The 26,395-nt window shown below is 65.7% G+C and overlaps 1 protein-coding gene across 1 annotated transcript; it reads right to left on the bottom strand.

Annotated features, from left to right (window-relative positions):
* Window positions 1-560: 560 nt before the first annotated feature.
* Window positions 561-24,401, bottom strand: MYO15A (myosin XVA). Its single transcript, XM_087731946.1, has 63 exons — window positions 20,736-24,401; window positions 19,716-19,798; window positions 19,424-19,487; window positions 19,214-19,323; window positions 18,903-18,977; window positions 18,606-18,696; window positions 18,036-18,139; window positions 17,437-17,500; window positions 17,251-17,364; window positions 16,889-17,050; window positions 16,678-16,791; window positions 16,533-16,591; window positions 16,142-16,265; window positions 15,959-16,054; window positions 15,738-15,869; window positions 15,166-15,291; window positions 14,876-14,953; window positions 14,281-14,435; window positions 14,063-14,108; window positions 13,798-13,922; window positions 13,467-13,584; window positions 13,201-13,376; window positions 13,047-13,131; window positions 12,708-12,761; window positions 12,443-12,524; window positions 12,223-12,353; window positions 11,390-11,485; window positions 11,054-11,289; window positions 10,543-10,721; window positions 10,347-10,419; window positions 9,970-10,161; window positions 9,721-9,815; window positions 9,500-9,591; window positions 9,282-9,405; window positions 9,055-9,116; window positions 8,870-8,933; window positions 8,620-8,758; window positions 8,356-8,446; window positions 8,175-8,271; window positions 7,799-7,920; window positions 7,610-7,669; window positions 7,298-7,373; window positions 6,786-6,901; window positions 6,584-6,702; window positions 6,359-6,500; window positions 5,979-6,090; window positions 5,753-5,827; window positions 5,135-5,340; window positions 4,930-5,063; window positions 4,785-4,851; window positions 4,557-4,629; window positions 4,249-4,322; window positions 4,065-4,147; window positions 3,711-3,841; window positions 3,477-3,571; window positions 2,988-3,065; window positions 2,634-2,730; window positions 2,388-2,548; window positions 2,153-2,286; window positions 1,929-2,062; window positions 1,163-1,296; window positions 741-881; window positions 561-662 (listed from the first exon to the last, which is right to left on the bottom strand). The coding sequence occupies exons 1-63, from the start codon at window positions 24,399-24,401 to the stop codon at window positions 561-563; spliced, it is 10,440 nt and encodes a 3,479-aa protein (XP_087588072.1).
* Between the last annotated feature and the right edge of the window lie 1,994 nt (window positions 24,402-26,395).

Here is a 26,395-nt window from a genome sequence, read left to right as displayed (position 1 = left end):
CGGGCGCGAGCGGCCCGAGCCGGCGGCCGATTGGGCGGCTGGCGAGCGGCGCGGGGGGCCTAGCGGGCAGGGGTTGGGGTGGCCGCCGAGCTGCCTGCGGGCGCGCGGCGGCGGGGCGCGACCGCCCCCTGGCGGGCGGGGGGAGCGGGACAGGCGAGCGGGGGTCACCCGGGGGCACCGCGCTCCCGGCCGGGCTCCCCCACACCGGCAGCGGGCAACCCCCGGGCTGCCGGCGGGGAGACGCGGGGGAGCGTGGCGGAGGGCTGGGGGAGGCTGATGGATGGGGGCACGGGGAAACTGAGGCACGGGGATGGGGGAGACTGAGGCACGTGGGGGGAAACAGGCGCGGGGACGGGGGAAACTGAGGCACGGGGCGGGCAGCAACGAGCGCGGCATAAAACCACGGACGCCGAGTCGGGCCGGGCTGACGGGCGTGTATGAAACCCCAGGAGCAGCAGCGGGGTGTGAGCAGCGCGGAGGGGACGGCGGCCGCCGGCCAGGCTGGGGACACCCCGGGACCGGAGCACCCTCTGCGCCCCCGGCGGGGGTCGGCGGCGGGCTCAGAGCAGGGTGATCTCGCTGGGCGGCAGCGTCAGCCTCTTCTCCCGGGCGCCCAGCAGCTTCTCCATGTGCGCGGCCACCACGCGGCACAGCTCCAGGCCCTGCCGAGGGGGACACGCCGTCACTGGCCGTGCCGCCACCCCGGCAGGGTCCCCCGGACCCCCCCGGCTGTCCCCTACCTGCTCCAGCTGCAGCTGGGTGATGCCCTGGGCCAGGAGGTCGCCCAGCGTGATCTCCACGTAGGGGTAGCTGGATCCGGCCGTCGGCCGCTGCGTCCGCGTCGACTGGATCTCCTTCAGCGAGAACTTGGCGACGGGCTCCTGGAGGGACACGGCGAGGGGTGGCCCGCATGTCCTGGGGACCCCATCAAGGGAACCGAGGACCGGGGCGGGTGCAGACAGGAGCAGGACGGAGGGTGCCAATGATGCAGACCCCCGCACAGGGTGGGCAGGGGTGGGCAGAGCTGGCCTGCTGGGGGCAAACCCGGGGACCCTGCCCCCTTTGGAGAGGGATGTCACCCCCCACGCAGGAGCAGAGGGGGGCTGGGTGGTGCCCACAGGGACCCGGTGCACCCCACAGCCCCCCACAGCCCCCAACCTACGTGGGTCTCCTTGCTGAGGAAGTTGAGGCCATTCTGGTTGACGGCCAGGATGCAGGGTGAGACGATGGCATTGTTGCTGCAGCTCTGGATGTAGAAGAAGGACGAGCCGAACATGGGGTAGGCACTCAGCAGCCCTGCGGGGCAGAGGATGGGGTCTCAGTGCCCGCTGCCACCCCCTCCTGCCCGGGCCCCAGGGTGGCTCACACCCGTGGGGGCTCTGCCAAGGGTCCCAGCCAGCCCGATGCCTGGCAGGAGCTGGGTTGGCTCCCAGAGCCTTGCACCACTTCAGGCTCCGGACTTGGAGCAGGATTAGACCCAGGAGCAGCCAAGGGGCTCCTGTTGCAGCTTGCTGGGAAAGTGGGTGGCTGAGAGTGGGGCTTGGGAGCAGCCTGCTCTGCCCTGCCCTGCCCCGCCACTGCGGTCCTGTCCCCCGTGTGCAGCATCCCGCTGGCTGTGCAGCACCCCAGGCTCCACACAGCGCCAAGGTCTGCCTGTCCCAGACTCCCCGCAGAGGAGCCACCCAGCAGCATCACATCCCGGGCAGTATTTCATCTTTGTTAGCATCGCATCGCCAGCAGCCTTGCATCCCCAGCAGCACTGCATCCTCATTAGCATTGTGTCCTCGTTAGCATTGCACCCCCAGCGGCATTGCATCCTCATTAGCATTGGGTCCTCGTTAGCATTGCATCCCCAGCACCAATGCATGCCCAGCAGCATCACCTCCCTGTTAGCATCACCTCCCCGTCCCGGTCCTGTGCCTGCTCACCCAGGAACTGTGCCCTGGCCTGGTGGGCGCTGAGCGCCTGGGCTTGCTGCATGTGCTGGGTCACCATGTGGAGCCAGGATTGGGCCTTCAGCAGGCAGAAGAGCTGCGGAGGGATGTAGTCCTGCACCTCCCGCCTGCAGGGAGCCGGAGGTCAGGGCCAGCGCTGGCCAGCGCTGCACCCCATGGGACATGTGTCCCCCCCGACCCTCCACCCCCGGCCGTACACGGTGGGGAGGTGGTGGCGGTCCTTGGCTCGGTGCTGGAGGGCGGCCAGCTTGGCCGCGTGTGGGAAGTGCTGCTCTCCCGGCCTTGCGGGCGGCAGGACGGTGAACAGCCCCTTGAGGTAGTCAGGGAGCACCTGGGGGAGACAGAGCGCAGGGACACAGCTTGGGGACGGGGCACGCTACAGGAACTGGGACAGGGAGGTGGCCCTGGGGGAGTCTGGCAGGGTGGCCCGACCTGGTTGTAGTGGACAGTGACGTAGAGCTCATTGTCGAACTTGAGGGGCTGGCTCCAGACCACGCGGCGGCACCAGAAGGTGTAGCTGGCATCCCGGCGCTCCGTCTCGGCAGCCACGTCCAGGACGTACTCCCGGCGGGTCAGCGGCCGCACGCTCTGCCCTGTGCCGCCCCGGGGGCCTGAGCACGGCTGCCTTACGTGGCACCCGCTGGTGGCACGGCCGTCCCGTCCCCGCCAACCACTCACCTCTGTCGGTCACCACGAAGAGGATGTACTCGTCAAAAGCCTCCGGGTGCTGCAGCCCCATCTCGCAGCACAGCTCCTCAATCACATCCAGAGCCACCTGGGCACCGGGACAGGTGGCTGGGACGCTGCCACATCCCCCCACCACCCTTGGGGCCACCAACGGGGTCCTGCATTGAGGCTCATCCCATGTAGCTCCCCAGGGAAGGGATCTCCCTTTCCCAGAGAACAAAGTCCCCCAGCTCAGGGAGAGCCAAGGGGTGCAGCCCCGCCATGTCTGCACCCTCAGAGCACCCACAACCGGGGGTGTCACTGCAAGCCCGGGGTGCACCGAGCCTCTTGCCCCCTCTGACTCACCGAGCATGTCTTGATCTTGAGGTGCCTCTCGATGCCGCCGGGCAGGAGGAAGAGCTGGCGCTTGGCACTGCGTCCAGCCTGCATGGAGAGGACACGCTGGGGTGCAGGGGGGCCCTTCGCACCGCAAGACCCCAAAGGACACTCCCAATCCCCAAGATGTTCCACAGGAACCATCCTATGGGGATCATCCTGTGTCCTGCCTATCCTGCCTGGGTGAGCCATCGTGCCCCCCTGCCCCACGTGCACAGAGCTGTGTCCCTGCTGGGGACCCCTGAAAGCTCAGGGCACCCCCAAAGCAGTGCCCCTGGAGAGCAGACCCCAAAAAGGACCATGCTCCCTGCACCAGCAAGGAGCCATCAGCTCAGCTCCAGGGCAGTGTCCAGGGAGGATCCCAAGCCCATGGGGAATCCAGAACCTCTTGGGGGAGATCTCAACCCAGCATCAGCCCTGCCCCGTGCCCCACGGGCACTCATGAGCACCCAGCCTCACCACCATGGCCCTGAGCTCCATGCTGCTGGGGAAGAGGCTGCGGCCGCCGAACTGCAGGGTTTTCCGCAGGTTTTGCTCACAGGCTTTGGCGATGCCTGGGGGGACAGGGACCGGGGGGGAAGGACAAGGCTGAGCCATGATGTTGGCTCTGCTAAAGCACCTCTGGAGCTCTGACACCCCCGGGCATCCTTCCCCGCCGTGCACCCAGCACCCTGGGGCATGCACAGCCCCTACCCTGGAAAGGCAGCTCTGGGTGCCTGCTAGCATCCTGCAGAAAGGCCAGGAGGAAGGGCCTGAGCACCTCGGAGCACTTGTAGTAGGCAGCGAGGATGTAGAGCAACCTCCAGCCCTTCTGGCAGCTGTCCCTGCCGGGAAGAGCCAGGGCTGAGCCCCCAGGGAGGGTGAGGGTGCCCATGGCGGCTGCAACGGCACCCACTGCCCCGGGGAGCAGCGCAGCCCACTGCGAGGGTGGGGTCCCCGGGTCTCCCCCCACATTGGGGCGGCTCAGCCCAGCCAGGGACAAAAGTGTCCCCAGTGCCAGCCTCTGCTGCCCCAGCCAGGGTGGACAACATGGGTGCAGGGACTCACGGCTTGGAGCTGGTGTTATTGGTGACCTGCTTGATGATCTGGCAGTACACCTCGTCCCGCAGGACCTCGTGCTCCGCACACAGCTGGCGACAGACACAGCTCACTCTGCGGCTGGGGACGTTCCCAGCTGCCACCCCCCTGCCCAGGCCACCCCCAGGACTCACCGCCCAAGCAGGACATTTACCTTGAGGATGGTGCAGATGGCGTCCAGCTCCGTCTGCCCCCTCAGAGGGTGGTCGCCCATGAACTTCATCACAGCTAGGGACGACAAAGCCACATGGTGACACAGCTCATTCTGTCCTTTCCCTGGGGACACACTCCCCTGTGTGTGGGCAACAACCTGGGCACTTGGGGCAGTGGGACCAGAGGGGCTAACCCCCTCACTGGGCCACCCCATCTGCCCACCCCGGTCCTGCTCCCACCCTCCTCCAAGGATGGGGCTGGGGATGGCCATGGGGCAGGGGGACGGGGTGCTTGTGCCCCCTCACCTACCCTGGAAAGCCTCGGCGGCCAGTTTGCTGATGCCACCATCCACGAATTCGATGAGCGACTCCTGGATGGGGGTCTGGAGGGGGAGAGGGTCAGCTCCCAGGAGCAGCATGAGGGATGGGATGGGGGTTGGGGTGGCATTTGGGGAGCTCCCGAGCACACCAGGACCTCAGGGGGACCTGCGGGTGACAGCAGGGCCGGGGCACCCCGAGGCACGCTGCTTCACCGTACCTTTGTGAACATCAGCATCTCCAGCACATTGGGCACATCCCTCTTGGCCTTCGTCCCACAGGATTCTCTGGGAGAGGGACAAGAGAGCGGGTGGGCATGGATGTCCCCGCCTTGGGGTGTCCCCATCCCGCTGCTGGGCACTCACGTAGTCCCGTGCCGCAGTGTGCGGAAATACCGCTGGGCGAAGGCCAGCATGGGGCAGGTCCCCGCACTGGCCCCGAGCCGCTCGCCGCTGTCTCCCTCCGGACCCTCCGCAAGGGCAGCGCTGGTGGGGGATGCCTGCGGAGTGGGGCGGTGGGCGCCGGGCACAGCTGGCACCGTGACGGCAACAGCCCCAGACCAGCACCCACCTCGGTTTTCCGGTCCAGCTCCTGGGCCACAGCAGTGGAGGCTACGGCCACAGCCACAGCCGCCGAAGCTGCCACCTTGCCCTGCTTGTCCCTGGGCTCCTCTTTCCTCTCTGCTGGCAAATGGACGAAGTCGGGGGCCACGACGGGCTGGACGTACTCGGCAGGGAAGAGCCCTGAACTGCCATGGATGGCCCCAAACTTCCACCCTGTGATGGGCAGATGGTGGGGATGGCTCCGGGCTGGCAGCCATGGGGGTCACCCCTGAAAAGCCTCTGCCCACTCCCTCCTGCCCCCGCACCCCAAGCCCTTTCCAGAGGGTCTGGCCATGGGTTTTGGCTGTAAATGGCTGCAGTTTGGCATTGCTGAGGGTAAAGGCACAGGCCAGAGGCCACAAAGCCCATCATCTGCAGGGACGTGGGGCAGCACCTGGTGCCACCCAGGGTGGGAACCACAGGGGAGCATCCCCCTGCATCGGGTCAGTGCGGAAAAGAGCCAAAACCATCCTGCTGGGGGGTGGCAGAGGAGGGATCCTGCCCCATGCCCCAGTCCCAGCAGGGGACACGGCCCAGGGAGCTGTACGTGCACCGAGGACACACACAGGGACAGCATGGCACCCACCAAAATCCTGGGTGCCTGTCTTCAGCTCCTCCAGGTACATCACCTTCTTACGGACCACGCAGCCATAGTAGTGGTCTGCAGGGACATTGTGGGGACACAGGGTGTCATAGGATACAAGGCCAGGGCACGGCCACCTCCGGGGCCAGTGAAGCCATCAGTTCTGCTGCCCCTGTGCTCCCCATCCAGAGTGTTTCGGCATGGGGGGGGCTGTGGGGGGGCCGCTCACCTCTCTCAGGGCACTCCAGCGGCTGCAGGTGGATGATGTCCCCTTTGTGAAAGCTGAGCTGGCTCCCGTCCTCTGGGCTGTAGTTCCTCACAGCCACCACATACAGGGAGTCCTGGGCACAGGGGGGGCTGGCACAGCCTGTGCATGCAGGCACACGCACGCACACGCATGCACACCCACATCCCACTCAGCACAGGGGCTTCAAGCACCCACAGCCGCAGGATCACCCCAGGGTTCCCCCCCTACTCCCCTCTCACCCCAGGCACCCTCCCATTTGCAGGGTGCCCTCCGCTGCCCACCCCCAAATGTGGGCACAGAGGCAGGGCCCGGCCCCCAGGACATGCCCCCAGCCGCCCTCCTGGCCCCGGGGCACCCCCCACCTTCCTGAGCTCCGTGATGAAGTGGTCAACCATGGCCTTGACCTGGGGGGCTTTGGGGGAGAAGAGAATGAGCTTCTCACTGCGCAGGTTGAATTCCAGCATATTCCTGGACGGGGTGGTCACGAACAGCACGTCGGCGTAGCTGCGGCGGGGCAAGGGGAGGCTGAAACACCCGACGCCCAAAGCACCCATCCCACCCTGACTGCCCGGGCTCCTCGCCCCTACCTGTATGCCCGCAGCACCCGCAGCTGCTCCCCAGGGACGTTGGCGCCCTTCACCAGCCGCAGCAGCTTGACACCAGCATGGGACACGGCCAGGATCTGCACGCCTGTCCCCACGCTGCCCTGTGGGCCAGGACGCTGCCTCAGCTGGAGGCACGGGGCTGCGGTGCCCCCGACACTGACCTGCCCCATGGCCGGATCCTCACCGTGGCGGGAAAGAGGCGCGAGAAATACACCTCACAGCCATCCCGCGCTGCGGCGATGATCTCCCTCTTGACACTCTCGGTGGCCACAGGGCTGAAGGAGTCCAGCTTGTTTTCCGCTGTGGGGAGAAATATCCCCTGGTGAGCGTCCCCCCCTCCCTGGGGAGGATCCGGACACAAGGGTTCAAGGTGAGAGCAGGGATGCTCATGCCCTTCCCCAGCCCAGCAGGACTGTGATGGTGAGACAGATCCACCCCCGGGGCACCCCCTAAGGCAGCTAGCCTGGCTGAGACCTGACAGAATTCGTGACTGTGGAGCACTAAATCACAGGGGGCTCATTGTATTTGGAGGCAAAACTACTCCAGCTTTAAGCAGAGCTGGTTGTGGCTTGGAGGTGCCCAGGAGATGAGGATGGGCACCGGAGTGGCTGGGTGTGAGATGCCCAGGTTTGGGGCTCCAGGTGTGAGCCCCCTGACCCAGGAGGAGCAGGATGCAGCGGTGCAGGCAGGGGTTACCAAAGAGGGATTTCAAGCGGAGCCGCTCCTCCTGGCTGATCCGGATGCAGGTGTCGGAGAGCGTGTCGTTGAAGATCTGGGGAAGGGGGTGAGGAGGCGCGGGGCTGTGCGGGGGGAGCGGTGTGCTCCCCTAGCCCCACTGCCCTGCCTGGCCCCCTGGCCCGATGGGGACACCCCATGCTCCTTCACGGCAGCTCGCCAGGGGAAGATGGGATGGCCATGTTGGGATAAGTAAACCATTACCCCAGTGAGGGGATAGCCCAGCTCCCAGGAGACTCCCAGGGGGGCTTCGGGGCCAGCTTGGTGTCTCACCTGCCGGAAGATGAGGTCGAGCAGCAGCGGGTTGTTGATGTTGTCCTTGGGGTAGAAAACCTGCCAGGAGGGAGACCAGCACGGCATTGCTGGCATCACCCACGCTGCAGGGCCTCAGGCTCGGCAAAATGCCCCCTTTATCCCCGCAGCACTTTGACACCAGCCTGTCCCCGTCCCCCCACCCCGCACCTCCTTGCGGATGTATATTTTCCAGGGCACGTTGTGGTAGGCGTAGAAGTCCTCGCTGCAGCTCCGGTGCAGCTGGGTCTGGACCTGCTGTGCCTCGGACGGGAGCTCCCGCGAGATGGAGACTGCGAAGGGATGGAAAGCCCTGCACATCCCGGGGGAACACCACCAACAGCCCCTCTCTGCCCAGGGAAACTGAGGCACAGGGGCCAGCTGTGAGGCAGGGAAGGTTTAGCCAGGCACAGCAGTTATCCCATGAGGATGCTGCAGAGCTGGACTTGTGCTCAGCTGCATCAGGCATCACCCGGTGCCACCAGGGAGGACGAGGTGCCCCACTCCACCGTAGGCCCCGCAATGCCACGGCTCTGCCCTGCGATACCTGGGGGCCGAGTGGCTGCCGGACGCCCCGTTGGTGCTCGGAGCTGGTACCTGCCACTGGTGACCGGCTTCACTGTGGCCACTGTCTCCCTGGGCCCCTGCAAGGCACAGAGTGGGCTGCGGTCGGGGCCAGCAGCTCCTCCAGCCCAGCATGGGGGACACAGGGGCAGCCGCATCCTTACCACAGCCACTGGCACCCGGGCTGCCGAGAGCTGCTCCTTCAGGATCTGCATGGCTTCCTCATGGGGGTCCAGCTTCTTCCCAAAGAGCTTGCTGCAGAGACAGCACCTCACACTGCCTGCCCCCCCAGCATCACCTGTACCTGGCATCACCTGCATCCCAGCATCACCTGCATCCTGGCATTGCCTGCACTCCAGCATCAGAGCTGGCACGTACACCCACAGGCAGGAGAAACCCACGGCTTGGCCAGGGACTGGGGTGGGTACCTGGGGGGCTGGGAGCCACGTGGGGCTGGCTGGCACTGCCGGATGATGTTGCGGATGTCGTGCGTGGGCTGCGGGATGTGCTCTGAGTTGAGCCGGGAATGCTGCACCAGCTCACCCGGCCACCGCTGGCCCACAGGTGCTGCAGGGCCAAGCACATGGCTCAGGGGAGGCCAGGCATCACCCTCATGCCTGGGGCCTGGCTCAGTGCCATGAGCCCCCATTGCCACCCCATTGCACCGGGACCCCTTACCAGCTTTCTGCAAGTAGGGCCGGGGCTGGGGGGCACGGGCTGGCGTCCCCTCCGCTGCTCTGCCCTGCACGGGACACCGTGCCGTGAGGATCCGGCACCCCCAAAGTGCCTCCCATCCCTCACCCCACAGCAAGGGCCAGGCGGGGCTCAACCCCTCCCGGCCGCCCCGGCCCTATCCCACTGACTGGGGGCCCAGGCGGCTGGTTGGCATCTGCCCGGCGCTGTGGGGATGGGGCTGGCTCCACACCTGCAACAGCGAAGGAGGAGAGCTCAGTCGGGGTGTCCTGTAGCCCCATACCAGGGCAGTGGGGTGCTGGGTGCAGGGATGTCCCCCACAGCCGGGACCAGGGATCAGGTGGGGAAACTGAGGCAGGGAGCTGGGTCAGGATGCAGGAGCACTCGGGGCACTCACCCCTCGGCTGATGCGTCTCTGCAGGCACGGGTGGTCCGCTGCGCTCGGCATCGCCGCCGTCCCCCCCTCCCACACCACCTCCTCCCTTCATCCTCTGTGAGACAGCAGCTGGCTTCTCCAGCTCCTGGGGGGCAGGTGTCAGGGGACAGAGGCCAAGCCACCTGCACCCCCAGAATGCTGGACTCCCTCTGCCTTGGGCAGGGGAATGCTCCTCTCACCCCATTGCCGTAGGAGAGCACAGGGTCGAAGAGGCTGTCCAGGTACCGGTCCAGACCCTTCTGGCTGCGCGGCTCCCCAAAGTCCCCGTCTGCTGGGGGATGAGGAGGGATGAGCTGGTGGCAGCAGGGCTTCACTGGCACAGCAGGTTTCACTGGCATGGTGGGGTTCACTGGCACAGCACCACCAGCAGCTCTGGGGGGCCGGGGGGAAGATGCCCTACCGTGATGGGGGTACGCTTCCATGGATGGCAGCGTGGGGGCTTTCACAGCTGGGGGAGGAGGCACTTCATCCAAATCCAAGCTGTGTCCCAACACCCTGCAGAGAAGAAGGATGTGCTCATCCCACACTCACTGGGTGCAGGCCCCTCCTGGGACTCTGACCCACACCTCTGCCAGCACCCATCCAGCCCAGCGCCCGCATTTTCCCACCAGCCCCATGATGGGGGACACGTCCATGCCTGGGTACCTACACCTGGCTGTCCCCACTGTGGCTCTCGGTCCCCTCCCATGTGATGAGGAAGCAGGACTTCTGCTTGGGAAAGCCCCGGAGCAGCTCGAGGTCAGAGACGAGGTCCAGGACATAGTCATGGCCAGCCAGCTCAGCCCACTGGGCACCTGCCTTCATGGCCACGGACCAGCCGCGCCAGCCCTCCGCCAGCCCCCTGCCAACAGCGGGATGCTGGGGATGAGCACGGGCTGCCAGCAATGCCCTGGCTCTGTGGGAACACCCTGCCCATGAGATGGACATCCTGGCTCCCAGATCCTGGGGTCACCCAAAATGGCCCTGGGGTGATGCTGTGCCCCGTGCTCGCCCCGCTGGGTGGGTGGGTGCCGAGACGGTAGGTACCTGTGTTTCAGGACATCCCCTGCCAGGTCCTCGCCTGTGCTCCAGGAGTGGACAGGGCAGGAGAACTGGTCGCCTGGGGAGGGACGGGCGGTAAGCAGGTCCTGCTGGTCCCCTCCTGCCCATGACGGTGACAGGGTGGCCAAGCTGGGACCGACCCTCCCCGCTGTCATGGCCCCAACCCCGCGCCACCCCGCACCATTGAAGCAGTGGAGGTCGAGCGCCATGCTGGCTTGCTGCCGGTTCGCTGTCCACTCCAGCAGCGAGGGCGGGTAGGCACGGGCGGCTGCAGTGCCCAGCTGCGACTGTGCCATGGCGTGCATCAGCTTGCGCTGGCACACCGGCTTGTAGCCGGCAAAGGCGTAGTCAGAGACGAACCTGCAGGGAAGGGAGGATGCTGCAGGAGGGACCTCGGCAGCATCCCCAGGCACATGTGCCAGGCTGGCCCAGGGGACCACAGAGGGACTAAGAGTATCCCTGGAGGGATTTGGGCAGCATCCTGGGCACGTGTGCCAGGCTGGCCAGAGGGATCCTGGAGGGACCTGGTGGGACCTGGGCAGCATCCCAGGCACATGTGCCAGGCTGGCCTGGAGAGCCCTTGGAGAGACCCAGCAGTGTGCCCAGGCACGCATGTCAGGCTATCCCCAGGGGTCCCAGCTAGCCCCAGTCCCTGTCCCCAGCCCCTGTCCCCAGCCTCAGCCCCGACTCACTTGAGCAGGTACTTGTCGAAGGTGGTGGAGGGGGGGAAGGCACTGAGGCAGGTGGCCAGCAGCAGCCAGCCCCGCTCCTCGTTGTTGACATTGGTGTTACGCCAGACCTGGTTGGCGGCTTGTGCCAGGAGCTCGTCCCGCAGCCCTGGCGCCGACAGCCCCTTCTGTACGATGTAGTTGCCAAAGAGGGTCTCCTGCAAGCCGCCCAGCCCCGGATCCCCCATGAACCGCAGGATCTGCCGTGGGGACAGCAAGGTCCTCCCTCTGGCCCCGGGCAGGGGGCGGGCAGGGGACCAGGGTGCCAGATCCCACGGATCCCCACGCTGTCCCACCTACCAGCTGGAAGAGGCTGAGCGCCTCATGGCACAGCTCCTCGTCCAGCCGGGTGAGGGGGGCTGCCAGCGGGGCCGTCAACATCCCAAATGCTGGCTCCTGCGGTGACACCCGCGCCCGTGGCTACCTGGGCCCCAGGAACAGCCTCAGGCCACGAGGGGCTGACCCCATGGCTCTGAGTGTGGCGTTGATGCTGGATGGGGGCTATGGGGCTGCAAAGGGGCTAGGGTGCAGGATCAGGCTGGCAGCCTCCCAGCAGCAGGACAGGGACAGGCTTGGGCTCTGCTGGCAGCACCAGAGATGCCGGCACCTCAGTGAGGCTGAGAGCAGGATCCGGCCCTAGCGCTGTCGTTCAGGATGCCAGGGACTGGGAAACACATGGCAAAAATAGGGGGCAAGGAGGAGGAAGGGGGCAAAGCAACTGGGGATGGGGATGGGGTCTGGGAGCAAAGCGACCTGGTCTCCCGCCCCAGCGTTTCCAGATCCGCCCCATGTCGGGCGTCCAGGAGGGCTCAGCCGGTCTCTCTCCGATAACCTCAGTGGGGTCCCCCTGGCCTCTGGAGACGACAGGAACCCAGAGGGAGGGAGGGAGGCCACCGCCAGCTCCCTGCAGCACTGCAGCTGCCCCAGATCTGGCCCCTCTTGCACGCCGCAGCATCCCCGGGGCCGAAGCCAGGGCACAGCCCGGTGGGATGGTGCAGGGAGCTGCGGCACAGGGCTGCCACGGGGACCCTGAACCTAACCGCTCAGCCATGACTGGGGCACCGAGGACTCCCCGAAAGCTGGTTGCCCATCAGGGCAGGCTCCCCACCGCCAGGCCGTGGCACCCACCTTACCTGGAAGTGGCCCCGCACGTACTTGGCCATGGGGTAGTCATTGATGTCAAGCGGGAGGGTGAGCTGGGAATCGGGCTGCAGCGCCGGTGGTGGTACCAGGACCACACAGCCAGCATTCACCTCCCGGGCGGCTACGGCACAGTGGGCAGCTATGGCACAGCTGCAGGGATGGGGATGAAGGGCTGGGAGTGGTGCCGGCAGTGGTGTGGGACCTGCTCACCTGCGGCAGCCTCCAGCAGCCCCATCAGCTCGGCTGGGATCTCCAGGTGGGTGACGTCCACCACCTCCCTCCTCGTCAGCTCCTGCCGGCACAGCAGGGATGCACCCACTTGCCACGCTGCTCCCCACCCTGGCACCCATAGGTGGCCCAGCGGGCAGCATGGGCATGGGAGAGCAAACGGCAGGGATCAGGGCACAGCAACATGGTTTGCACATGCATCACACATGCGTGCTCCCCGCAGTGCCACACGCCTGCAACCCGTTACCTTCTTCATCCTCTCCTTCTCCTCCTCCGCCCGCCGGCGGGAATCCTCCTTGCGCTGCAAGCAGAGCAGCCGCATTGAGCCTCCATTGGGAGGGAGGGAGACCCAGAGGCAGCAGGACCACCCGGGGGTTGCATTGCCCCCCTGGCATCGCCAGGCTTTCACCCCAAGGAGGCACTGCCTATGCCCCATGGGGCATGGAGGAGGTGGTGGGGATGGGATCTGGGGGGGCTCAGGATCTGGGAGTGCCACTATGCCCTCTCCAGACCCACCACCGAGCATGCAGCAGGGTGGGAGCAGGTGCCCGGGAGCCCCTTCGGGATGTGCCAGCCCCCACCTCACCTTGAGGTACCGCCGGCGGTTCACGTAGATATGCACCAGCGACCTGAACTTGATGAGTGTGTGCCGCATGCGCCGGTACCGCTGCCTGTGGGACGGCACCCGTCACCCTCTGCCACCCACCAGTGCCCACCTGCTGCCCCCCCGGGACCCCCACCTGGCCAGGTAACCCCGTGCTCGGCTCTGCAGGAGGACGATCTTTCGGCGGAGGGAGCGGAAGCGCCTCTTGATGAAGAAGGTGCGAGCATAGCGCTGGAGTGTGAGTGCAGCCAGGTGATGGGCACGGGCTCGTTTGCTCTCCAGTGCCTGGTACAGCTGCTCCTTCAGGAAGAGCTGGGAGGGGGGGCGATGCCGTGAGCCCCCCACCTCGGCCGCCCTCCCACAGGTCATCACCGGAGCCAAGCTCCCTGCCCAGGACAGTACCTTGCTGACACCGACGTAGTACATGCTGGGGCTGACAGAGCAGAGGTTCCTCAGCATCTCCACGCAGTTGGCCCCATTGGGAATGACGTTGGACCACATGTCGACAAGGCAGCGGTACCTGGGCAAGCCCGTGACACTGTCACCGTCACTGCGCGGGACCCCACCGGGACACCGGCATGGACCCTCCCTGCGGTGCTGTGCACCAAAGCGGGGGGCTCCCAGCTCCCGCTGTGGGGAACCCCCAGGCCAAACACTGCCCCCCAAAACACCCATAAATTTTGTGGTCTCCCCTCATTGGGACGGTGGTACCCAACCCGCAGCCCCCAGGCACCTGTCGATGAAGACTAGGAAGGGTATGCGGATGGGGAAGCCCTCCTTGCGGATGCGGATGGTCTCCAGGATCCCCGAGTACCGCAGCTGGCTGCTGACCACATCAGCCTCGAAGAGCCCTGGCTCCTGGGGAGGAGATGGGGAGAAACCTCGGCAGCCGCGCGAGCAGACCTCTTCCCACCATGCGCCCACCGCGCTCCCTGTGCCGGTGAGGGCAGGCAGCACTGGCATCGCTACGGGCAGGAAAGCCCCGGGCAGGCTCTCACCTTCTTGTTGTTGGGTTTGAGACAGCGCACAAAGAAGGGGTTGCACCTGCATCAGAGAGACCCTGTTGGCCACAGGGGACAGGGGACAAAGCCAGCCCAGCCACTTTGGGCTCAGGTCTGGCTGTCACCCTGCTCCCGCCAGCCCAGAGCGTGACCTGGCTGCCCGCCCTGCCTGCTCTGCCTGCCCTGCCTGCCCTGCCTGCCCTGCCTGCCCTGACCTCTCCATCTTCTCCACCAGGTCCAGGAGCGACTGCTGGAACCGGGCGGCCACAGTGGGGGCCTTGTACCGCCGTGTCCTGGTGCTGCTCCTCCTGACCAGGCTCCTCTGCCGGGCCATCACCTGGGCATGGCCGAAGAAGAGGTTGGCCACCACCTTGGGGGGACGGGAAGGGTTAGGGAGGAGGAAGGTGACCGGGATGGTGCAGCTCTCCTAGCTCCTCTTCCCAGCCCGGCCACTGCCTTTTAGCCCAGCCCTGAGTGAGTCTCATCCCCTATTAGGGGCTGTGTTCCCCGGATGGGAATGGGGATAGGGATGGGATGGGGATAGGGATGGGGATGGGGATGGGGATGGGGAAGCACAAGAGAAGCCCACGTGCCCATTTGTGCTAATGCTGGAGGTGTCAAAGCCCAGAGGACCCTGTGGGAAGAGGGCACCGAGTAGAGCTAGAGGCATCCTCTGCCTCTGGTTCCCCTGGGCTTCACTGACCGTGGGGGCACATGCCTGGGGACATGAAAAGTGGTACGTATGGAAGGGGGCTATTTGTGCCCAGTGTTTCCCCAGCACTGCACAGCCGGGGCTGGGCAGGGCCCTACCTTGGTCCTGCTGCTGATGAACAGGTCCAGCACGTCCTGACGGACCTGGTCATAGTTTTTATCCAAAAACTTGTGAACCTGGCAAAGAGCAAAACCTCATGGTGAGGAGCCCAGTGGCATGATGGGGTAGGTGAGGAGCTCCAGACCAGGACATCGGGAGTGAGGGGCTGCTCCCGGTCCCCAGCCGGGCACCCTGGGCTGCCCCTCAACCCCTGGTGCAGGATCAACCGCATAAACCAGCTCTTTAACACTCCTTAAAACCCCAGGCTGAGCATCCTGCCACTGCGCACCTGGTAGGTCACCTTCCCTGCATAGTGCTTGATGGTGAACTCGGGCAGCGGCATCTTCGGCTTGGTGTACAGCGGGTTCGTCCCATGGTGGTAGTGACACTTCTGGAGGAATGTGTGGTCGGTGGCCTGGGGACAGACGCGGGGGTGAGACACAGCTTAGGTGGTTTGACAGCCCCGGGGATGCAGGCACGAGGACGGGGATGCCTGGACAACCAGCCAGACCCCGCTCTCAGCTCTGCCACCGAGCAGCCGTGTGGTCATGGGCATCTACTGCTCTGTGCCTCAGTTTGCCCATTGTCAGAGAGGGTGCAACCACCCTTGTCTCCTTTATAGGGCAGCTGGGAGGGGTTTTTCAGTTATTCCCACAAAAGCCAGTCCTCTGGGGGAAGTCACTCCAGTGGCACCGACCTGGGACTTCTCGGGGCTTCTCCAGCCTGGAGAAACCCAAGGCGTCTCCCAGATCATCCAGGACAGCCCAGGAGTGGAGCATCCCCGGGCCACGGTGACACCTTTGGCACGGTGACCGCCTGGCACTGCCATCCTTGCTGCCTTGGCACCAGGCAGCCCCTCACCTGGGGGAAGCAGCTCTGGTCATCGAGGATCCGGAGAATGCCATAGGGCTTCTGGGAGATGAGGTCGATGCAGGGCTGGTTGTCGCTGAAGGGGATCTCCTTCCACTCAATCTGCTCCCGGAGGTACTCTTCCTGCGGGGCCGGCACTCAGTCAGCCCCGTGCCCCCATCCCTGTGGTGATGCTCGGCATGGGGGCAGAGCCCAGCAGCTTGCCGGCCCACCTGCTCCTCCTGAAAGACGATCTTGTTGAAGAAGAACTGCAGGTACTCGTTGGCGTAGTTGATGCACAGTTGCTCAAAGCTGTTGAAGTTGAGGTCCTGCGAGAAGAAGGGGCCACGGCGCCTGAGACCCTGCAGCCCCAGGGCTGGCGGCCGGGGGATGAAGCCAGGATGCATCTTGCTCACCTCGAAGCCATAGATGTCCAGGATGGCGATGGAGAGGGCCTCCTGCCGTGGGTACACCAGCTTGTTGATGCGGTCTGTGAGCCAGCCAAAGAGCAGGGAGTAGAGGGTCTTGGCAATGGCGTCCCTGGGGAGGGGGCAGACGAGCAGAGCACTGGAACTCTGGCACAGCACGGCACGGTACACGTCCTCACCACCGTGGCCAGCACCAATCACAGCCCCATGTCATGTACGGGGCAACCTCTGGGGCTGCAGTTTTAGTCACTGGAAAGCCTGATCTGCACTGAAGGACCTGCCCGTCCTCTTTCCCAGCCTGGCATCTCACCTCCAGCCCTGTCCCCAGGGGCCAGACACCCCCCACACCCCCGTGCAGCACAGCCCCCCTTCCCTCTACCTGGCATCCACGGCGCTTTCGACAGTCAGGGGGGTAAAAATCTTCTCCCGCAGCGTTTCCTGGTTGGGGCACACAAAACCAACAGCGTGATGGAGTTTTAGCAACACCAGCCGTGGTCCCCAGGGCCCTCCCCCCCTGCACTCACCGTCACCTTGAAGGTAATGGCTTTCTGCAAGCCCTCGGGGGAGACCTGCAGCAGTTCAGCCACCGTCCGGATCTCCGTGGCGCTCACCACCGTGGCGACCTCCTGGCAGTCAGTCTGCGGGACACGGTGAGGCGGTGGGATGCGGTGACCCCCGCCTCTGCCACATCCCGAATTGAGCCCAAGGAATGCAGCTTGGCTCTGCTTTGGGTACCTCGTATTTTTCGAAGTAGACGTTGCCCAGGTGAAGGACAGAGGAGAGGATGCGGAAGACGCTGTTCTGCTCCTCCACGCTGAAGCCCAGAACCTCCACGGTGTTGAGCAGCCGACGGAAATCCTCTGCGTCGTCCTTGCCGGGGATCTCGCAGTTCCCACCCTGGCACGGACCCCTTGGTGCCGTCAGCGGCTCCCAGGGGGCAGCACCCAGGGGTGGAGAGGGGGGACACCCTGCCCTGAGCACCCTCCCCATCCGCAACACTGAATCCAGGAGGACTCAGGAACCCACTGGCACCCTGCGCTTGGCCAGCCCCCTGAAAAGCGGGCAGCGTGGCAGGGTCGGGGCAGGAGGCACGCTACCTGATTCAGGTAGTAGTAGGTCTCAGCGCCCTGCAGGCAGTATCGCTGCCGCTGCTGGGCGGGCAGCCCTGCCAGCATCTCGTAGAAGATGTGGTAGTTGCGCTCGCTCTTGGCCTGGGGAGCAGAGGACCGAGCTGGAGCAGGGGCAGCAGGGGGGACAGAGCCCGGGACCCCCTCGCCACCCACCTGGAAGACCACGCGGGACTTCTCCAGCAGGTACTGCGAGGTTATGGCACCACAGATGAAGCCACTGCAGGGGTGAGAGCAGGCACCTGGCTGGCAACCTGGGCACGGCAGGGGCTGTGCACCCTGCCATGGTGCCCACCCGTGCCCCGATGCTCCCCCAGCACACGGCAGGTCAGTACCAGTCCTCAAGTGCCCCCCACCAGGGGTGGGCGGGCAGGGAGAGGTGCCCACACCTGGCTTCCGAGCGAGGGCTGGAGCTGCTGCACCCCAGGGTGAAATTGGGCACCCCCCTGTTGGGATCAGTGGGGCTGAGCGAGGGTGGGATGGGCTGTGGGGACAGGGATGGGGACCGAGAGCGCTCAAGGTGCCAACCCAAGGCACAGCATCCCTGCCCCTACCCTGGGGACAGCAAACGCTGCCTGTCTTCAGGCAACATCGCCTTTCCCCTGCCAAGGTTTGTCCCCAAAAGTGTGCATCCCACTGCAGAGCCGAGGGGCAGGGGCAGCCCTGCAGCAGGGCTGGGGCCGGGTTGGGCACCCCCGGGGCAGGGGGACACACACAGAGGGTGGGGGCTGGCCACATGCGGATGCATTACTTACTCCTCCAGAAAGATTTCCACAAATTTCCCAAACCTGCTGGAATTGTCATTCCTCACGGTTTTGGCATTGCCAAAGGATTCCAGCAAGGGAGTCGCCTCCAGGATCTGCCGTGGCGATGGGGAGAGCCACAGGGTCAGCCCAGCCACCCTGACATGCCACGGCCATGGGCTGTCCACCTATGGGACCCCCCCTTTGTCACCCTGCCACCCTCCCTGCCACCTCCTGCTCCATGTAAGACACCCATGGGTGCCAAAATTGGAAGTGTGCACCTCAGCCAGGCTGCATGAGGATGCAGAAGAGCACAAGGACCCCATGCACATGCATACACCGAGCTCCGACTTTCCATCCCCACTGTCCCCCCACAGCTGGAGTGATGTGGCAGAGATGCCACCATGATGCTCAGTCCCCTTGAACCGTCCCAGCCCACGTGTCCCCCGGTACCTCTATCTGCCATGGTCCCGGTGGAAGCATGGGGACAAGGAGAGAGTGGTGGAGCCGTGAGCAGGGGGTGGAAGAGAGCACGGGGAGGTGGGACAAGGGGACGGGGATGTCCCCAGGGCAGCACCCTACCTGCGGGGCAGTGCTGCGTTTCTGGCTGACGGCTGCCAGGTAGCGCAGGATCAGCTTGGTGGCTTCGGTCTTCCCTGAGCCACTCTCCCCACTGAAATGCAGAAAGGGGGCACAGCCGGGGCTGTCACCAGCTGAGCAGGGGGCCAGGGAGTGCACGCATCCCAAATGCACCCAGCACGCCATCCCCAGAGGTACTCATCGGCCCTGGGGCCAGGCCAGGCTGGCGGCAGCATCCTGGCAACCAGCAATGAGGGACCATCCCCGGGGGGGTCATGCCAGGGGACATCCATGTCGCACCTGATAACGATACACTGGTTGTGTTTGGCATCCATCACTTTGGAGTAGGCGACGTTCGCAATGGCAAAGAGGTGCCTGGGGAAGGGGGGGAAGCAGAGGTGGGGGGTGCAGTGCAGTGTCACCCCCGCACAGGGACCCCTGCTGCGCCCTGAGCATCCCCATGCATGGACACAGCTCCTCCAGCACCCTGTGGCTGAGGGTCCTTGGGGGCCTGGGACCACCCAGGGGCTGCTGTAGGACCTAGGGGTCACTGACGGCAGGTAGGGGTGCCCCTGTCCCTGCAGGGCATTTGGGGACACCCAGGTACTCACGGTGGGTTCTCGCCCAGCGCTCTGCCTTCATATTGCATCACCTGCTCCGTCCCGTAGATGTTGTAGAGCCGGTACGGGTTCACCGACACCAGGATGCTGCCGATGTAAGTCTGTGGGAGAGTGAGGTTTGGGGTTGTGAGCTCTTGGAGAGCGATGACCCCCCCAGAGACCCCAGGGTCTCTGGGGGATGCTGTGCACCCCTAAGCTTACATAGATAAGCTGGCGCTCAAACCGCGTCCGGATGTTGCTCAGCACTGCAGCTTCTTGGAGGTCCCTGCAGCAGAGCAGAGACTGCGTTAGGGGGTGGCGGGGGGGACAGGAGGTGTCTGCCCATCCCTGAGCATGTCCCCAGCATCCCCAGTCCTGGGAGGCTGGAGCAGACCCTGCGTCAGGACAGGATGGGATGGGGAGCAGCAGGAGCCATGGGGTGCAGGGGTGGGTGTTGCAACCCCATTGGCAGCACTGGGTCGTGGTGGATGGCGAAGGGGATGGGGACACTCACTCCAGCTGGGTCATGTCCTCCAGCCCGTCCTCCTCCTGCGGCTCCTGGTACCGTACGATGGGCAGGCTGCACAGGGACTGCATCTGCATGGAGCAACCCACCCCGGCTCCATCACGGCAGGGCCCCGCCGGCTCCCTCCGGTGTCCCACCCACTCACCGCCACTGCCCCAAAATCACCATCTGTGACCCCAGACCGGGGGGCCCGCAGCCAGAAATGGCAGGTACCCCACAGCCCTGAAATGGGTCCCCTGACAAGAGTGTCACATGTCAGGGGAGAGCAGCAGTGCTGGAAATGAGGATACGGGGCCACCAAGGTGTCCTTGGGGACTGTCCCAGGAAAAGCTGTTCCTGGCGAGCCCCAGTCTGGCTTGCCATGGGCAGGCAGGGACAGGCAGAGGTGGCTGCGCCACCCCCACCACAACACCCCGTGGTTCACCCAACCCCCGACAGGGGCTGCAAGGGGTGGGCAATGGAGACCCCTGGCAGGGTGGCACCTCCAAGGGAGATGATGGAAGGGGGCTGTGGTGGGGGCTGAGCTGTGGGGCTGGGGGCTGCTCCCCACAGCCATGCCTCACAGCCACCCACAGAGGTGATGCGGGGCAGGTGGCAAGAAGGAGCCCATGCTGGCGGCCAGCCAGGCGGCAGGCAGGAAAGTGGACACCTGCCGGGTCAGCGTGCCGCCCATGCCTGTCCCAGCCGGAGATCAGGTCTCAGCATTTCCATACGTGAGAGTCAAGTATCCCCAAAGGGGCCGTGCACAGGGGGGAACACACAGCAGGTGATGACAGCCCCCCTCCATCCTGCTCCCCTTGGCAGGACCCCCTCCAGCACCCAGTGCACCCATAGCCACCTACCCCCCGCCCTGGGCTCTGCAAACCCCCCAGCACTGGTGGCTTCATGCCCCAGTGAGCTGGCAGCCATCTCAACACGCCACCCCGTCCCAGGTCCCTCTGGCTGCCAGCTCGCCCCCCGGCTCCGTCCCACCACCAGCACCCATGGTGGGCTCCCTGCCGGTGTTACCTTGCTGCGCCAGGGCTGCTTGGTGCCCAGGTACCCGTCTGCCCAGGGGTGCCTGTCCCGCCAGCCACCCGCCAGCGAGCGCTGGCTCAGGTACCGGGCGATGTCGGCTCCCCACTGGCTCGCCCACCGCCGACCACGTTGGGTGGGCTGCCGGGGGGCACCCTGCTCGGCCGTCCAGGCGTCAGGCATCTCCCGCACCCGCACGACGTGCTGCGTGGACCAGTGCTGCTTGTACATGCGGGACGCCCGCCGGAAGGAGCCCAACCTCTGCACCTGCGGCGTCACCACCGCGTAGCGCCCCGCACCCTCCTCCCCGGCTGCCCCATCGCCCTCAAAGGCCTCCACCATCCCCGGAGCACGAGTGCCACGGCGGGGGGCGGCCGGCAAGCCAGGGGCTTGGCCACAGGGTGCCGGGAAAGCGGCACGACGCTGCGGTGAGGGGCTCCGGTCACCACGAGGAGAGGAGGGGAGGACGGGGTGCCCAGTGTCAGCCCAGCCCCGGTGCCCCGCCGGTGGGCTCGGTGATCTGCGGGTGCTCCCGTCCCGCCGGGATGGGCGCCGGGGCAAGGAGGGTGAGCAGGAGGAGGGACGACAGGCAGGCGGTGGGGATGAAGGGGCTTCGGCGGGCGTCATGCTCCCCACAAGCAGCGACGCCAGGGACTGCCCCACAGAGCGCCCTGAGGAGGGGCTGCGGCCCCTTGCTTCGGCTGGAGACAGCCTCGCTGGTGGGGAGCGGGGGGCCATTCCAGCAAGGGGCTGCCCAATGCGCTGGATGAAGGTTTTGGGGGTACCAGGAGCAGGGTTGGGTGGGGGGGGCACCCCAGCAAGACCCTGTGTGGTACCCTGCCACGGGGGCAGCTCCTCGTCCCAGGAGGGCCTGGGGGGGCCAAGGCGGCGGCTGCCAGGACGGGGGGTCGGTGCCAGGAAGGGGGTCCTCTGCAGCGGCTTCACAGCCTTGGTGGGGGGCTCGGGAAGCCGGGGCCAGGCCTGGGGAAGCGGCAGCCCAGGGGGGCTGCTCCTCTGTGATGGTCGCGGGGACAGAGGTCTCCCCGACCCCACTGCAGGCACCCCCAAACGCCTCCCCACTGGCCCTGGAGAGCGGGGGGCAGCCGGCGGTGGGGCGGGGGGCTCGGGGCCAAACTGCCGGAGGCTGGCACTGAGGGAGGGAGATCGCCGCAGCCCCTCACCCCGGACGCTGCTAGGGTGCTGCCGGGATGGTGGCGGCAATGGGGAGCGCCCAGGGTTGGCGAATGGCTTACGGAGCGACAGCTGTCGTGCAGCCCCCTGCTCTCCGGGAGTGGGCTGCCCCCAGGGCCCTGCCGGCGGGGAAGGGTCCCTGGCTGGAGATGCTCGTGGCGGGGGGTCTCGGCCCCCCAAGCTGGCGCTCTCCATCCCCACCAGCCTGTGGCCGGAGCGTCTGTAGGAGGGCTGGGGCATGCGGGGGTCCTGAAATCCCCCCACACCCTGAGGTGGGCGGCCAGGGGGCTGCGAGAGGGAGCGCTGGAGGAACTGCCCCAGCGGGCTCCCGCACGCCCGCGCTGCCGAAACACGGCGTCCCGGGGATGCTGCAGGGCCGAGGGCTGCTGGCAGTGGCGGCTCGTACTCGTCATAGTCGTCCTCGTCACGGGTGGTGGGCAGGTGGGGGGATGGTGGGAGGGGGACGTCCAGGCGGTCCCTGCCAAAAAGCTTGACCTGGGGCCGAGGGAAGAGCCTGAATTTCCTATTGAGGGAGAGCTTGGAGGAGAGCGTCTCCCGCATACCCCGGAGCGAGGAGGCACTGAGGATGGAGAAGGGGTATGCCCCATCCTCCTCCTCCTCTTCCTCCCACTCCTCGGGCTCCTCGGCCTCGGTGATCTCCTCCAGGGCCAGGGCGTAGGGGTTGCAAGAGGACTGGGCATGCGGTGCCCACCCCCCCTCGCTGTACTGGATGCGATGCTCAGGGTATTCGCCCCCTGGGTACCCCCCAGTGAGGGGCTCCCCAAAGTCCTCGTAGGGGTCCCTCCCATAGCCAATGGGCCCTGCCATCTCCTCGCCGTACTCTGGGTCACTGCCATAAGGATCGTAGAGGGTGAGGGGGGACCCACCACCAAACGGTCTCTCATCCTCAAGCTCCACGTAGCCATAGGGGTGCCTTGGTGGGTCACCCTCCTCCCAAAACCCCCCGTAGAAGCCGTACTCTTCCTCCGCCTCGTAGCTGGGGTAGTCAGCATAGGGGGTTGGCACCGCATCCTTGAAGCCATACCCTGCCGGGTAGGCTGGGGTTTGGATGTAGCCTTCCTCCTCCTCAGCATAGCCATGCTGGGGGCCGTAGGGTCCATCCTCCTCCTCGGTGTAGCCATGCCAGAGGCCATAGGCTCCATCCTCCTCCTTGGTGTAGCCACGTTGGGAGCCATAGGCTCCATCCTCCTTCTTGGCATAGCCATGGCGGGAGCCATAGGCTCCATCCTCCTTCTTGGCATAGCCACGCCGGCAGCTGTAGGCTCCATCCTCTTCCTCGGCCCACCCATAGCGTGGCACTGGCAGATCCGCAGGTGCGTGCTGGGAGCGCCGCCGGGATGGGCGCCGCACCATGCTGCCGTGCCTCTCCTGGCTGTGCCGCGCAGCGCCAGGGCCCGACAGCCCGCTGCCGCCAGGGATCCGCTTCATGTTGGCCCGGTGCCTGAGGATCTCATCTTCTGCGGGGAATGGCAGCTTCCTGGCACCGATACGGGAGAGCCAGGCCGTGTCGGCTGCCCGGCCGCCCCTCGCCAGCCACCCACGCTGGGAGAGCACCTTCCTGGCCAGCCAGCCCGTGGCGGCGGCTGCCTTGCTCAACACTTGCGCCCGCGGCTTGAATTTCCTTTCCGGGCGCCGGCGGAAGAGGGACGTGCCATCCTCGGCCGCCTGCCCACCCCGCCGCAGCAGCAGGAAGGACGGCTTTGCCGGTGAGGTGCTGCTGGCTGCCTCCTTCCTCTTCTTGCCCACGCGCTTGAAGCGAACCATGAGGTTGGAGGTGGACTTGAGCACCGCCTTGTTCTTCTTCTTCTTCCTCCTCTTGGTGCTGTGCTTCTGCAGCCCCCAGAAGAAGCGGGATGTGTTCTTGAATTGCCCCTTCTTGGGCCGACGCAACCCCAGCTTCTTGAAGCCCAGGAAGAGCTTCGAGGTGCTGCGGAGGCTCCGCTTCACCCGGGCCTTTGGCGCTGCCGCCTCCTCCTCGGCCAGGCCAGGCTCCGCAGATGCTTTGGGCTGGCCCTTGGCCTCTGCACCCTTGGCCCCTTTCTTCTTCTTGGTGTTATCAGCTGCCAGCCCCATCACCAGCTTGGAGGTGCCCTTCAGGTTCTTCTTGGCCGGCACGGCATCGCTCTCACCCTCCTCCTCCTCCGGCTCCAGCGTCACCTTCTTCCCCCGGCCTGGCTTCTTCGCCACCACCCCCTTGAGCACCCCCTTCTTCTCCTTCCCCTTGCCCTTCTTGGTCTCCTCCACAGCCGCCGCCTCCTCCTCATCCTTCTCCTCCTCTACTGCCTCCGTCTCCTCACTCTCCTCTGCCTTCAGCAGCTCCACATCCGAGGTCTCCTCCGACTCGCTGGGTGCCTCCTTCTTGCCCTTCTTGCCATCTTTCCCTTTCCCTTTGCCCCCCTTTCCTTTGGCCTCCGCATCTTTTTTGGGCTCCCCCTTCTTGCCAACCATCCCGGCGGTGGCGGACACTCATGCTCTGGCCCCAGCAGGGCTCTGGGAGATGATGCCCCGCACCGGCACAAGGCAGGTCCCTGCACGCTGTCTGGCTCCCAACCCCGTAGCCTGCCCCGGGAGGGTATTTACCTGCGCCTGGTTTCGGCAAGGCACGTGCTTGTGCGTGGCTCCCTTGGCCGCCGGTGGCCCCTCACTTGGCATGGTGCTGGGGCGGCGGGACGGCAGCCCCGGCGCAGCCCAGCAGGAACTGCCTCCTGCCTCCCACGGCACCCCACGAGTTAGGCAGCACGGTGCCGGCGGCTGGGCTCTGGCTGTAACCCAACCGCCAGGGCTTGCAGCAGCATCAATAATGTAAGGGATGTGCTGCTCCAGCCCAAAGACTTTTCCGAAGGAGCAGGAAAGGGCTCCCATGGCAGGGAACATCCCCCCAGGGGACGCTGCAGGGGACAGCACAGAGCACTGTCACCACCCCAAAACCAGACCCTGCCACCTCCCCATGCCTCGGGGCTCCCTGTGCTCTCCCCTGGGGATTCAGCCTCTTCCTCTGGCGAGCACGTAGGAGGACGAAGCCCAGGGACCCATTTGGCCCCATAAAGCCAAACTGCAGCACCAAGAGAGAGGAGACAATTTTGCAGAGCTCAAGGCACGCGCCACCCCGGCACTGGGAGCACGGCCAAGGGGAGCACTGCAGAGGAGGAACCCAACACCAGACCAAATCCCACAGCCCCACTGGGAAGCAGAGAGGAGCCAGGAGCCCAGGGGGTACCCCCCATGCCATGCCATGCGCGTTGTCTGTGCGTGCAGGGTGCCACATGTGCCCACACACAACTGTCGAGGGGGTTTGCACGTGCCACACGTGTGCCCCATGGCAGTGCCGACAGCATGTTTGCACACACCCGTGCCCAGGCGCAGGGTGACCACATCAAATGTTAATGCCAGGGCTGGATTCCTGCGGCTGCAGGTTCATGAAAGTTTAAGCAGCAGTGGTGGGAACTTGCTGCCCCGCACAGTTCACCTGTGGGCAGTGGCAGGACCAGTGCAGGCAGGGGCTGCTGGCAGACAGGGGCAGCACCCGCTCCACCTCCTCGCAGGGGGTATTTGGGGAGACCCAGGGGAGGAGCAGCAGCAGCAGCAGCAGCATCCAGCTGTGCAGCAGCTGGGGGAACTCACGAACCAGCAGCAGTCGCTGGACCAAACCCATTGACCTCCCCCAGGACCAGGAGAGCCCCATGGCTGGCACCCTACGGCACTCTCTTCTCGCCAGCCCGGTCCCTCCCTGCCATGTTTGCAGCAGACTGAGTATCAGCCTCTGATGGCTTTGGTCTCCTCCCTGCATTAATTTCTGGGCCAGAGACACCCCAGTGGGGTCTGCACAGAGGGAGGTTGCCCTGCAGCTGCAGGGAGAGCAGAGGGACGGAGCAGGAGGGGAGGCACCCGGCAGGTATCAGGAGAGGGTCTATAGGGTGACACAAGCGTGGGATCAGTGGGAAAGAGCATCAGCAGAGCCCAAGTGACACAGGGAGCATCACCTCACAGGAGCCCCTCCATGGCACTGGCATGGTCCACGCACAGGTCTGCCATCACCACCATGCCGTATGGGGCTGATGAAGCCTTTCCTGCCCGCGGTGCAGGTGCCTGGCCCACACCACTGTGCCATCCCTCCTCCTGGCACGAGTGCACGGAGCAACACCCGGGCACCACGATGTGGTGGGGAGCCACCATGGACATGGGCACAGGCCCTCCCTCACCTGCTGGCAGTGAGCAAGGAGGTACCCAGCTGGTGAGAAGCTGCTGCAGGTCCCCACCTCTGTCCCACCACCTACACAATCCCCACCTCCATCCCACTGCCCTCGCCGGTCCCTACCTCTGTCCCCGCCAGCCTCAGCCAAGCTAGGCAGGGCAGAGGACGGACCGATGGTGCTCTCCGTGCCCTGCTGCGCTGGCACGGCTCCCCATGCTGTTGCCATGGCTGTGCCTGCCGTGCCTGCCCA

Source organism: Nipponia nippon, unplaced genomic scaffold, assembly GCF_047370975.1.
Source record: "Nipponia nippon isolate SJK-2023a ecotype South Korea unplaced genomic scaffold, ASM4737097v1 scaffold_5, whole genome shotgun sequence".
Classification (NCBI taxonomy): domain Eukaryota; kingdom Metazoa; phylum Chordata; class Aves; order Pelecaniformes; family Threskiornithidae; genus Nipponia; species Nipponia nippon.
Note: the sequence above shows the minus strand (reverse complement) of the source record. Positions and strands in the feature narration are given on the sequence as shown.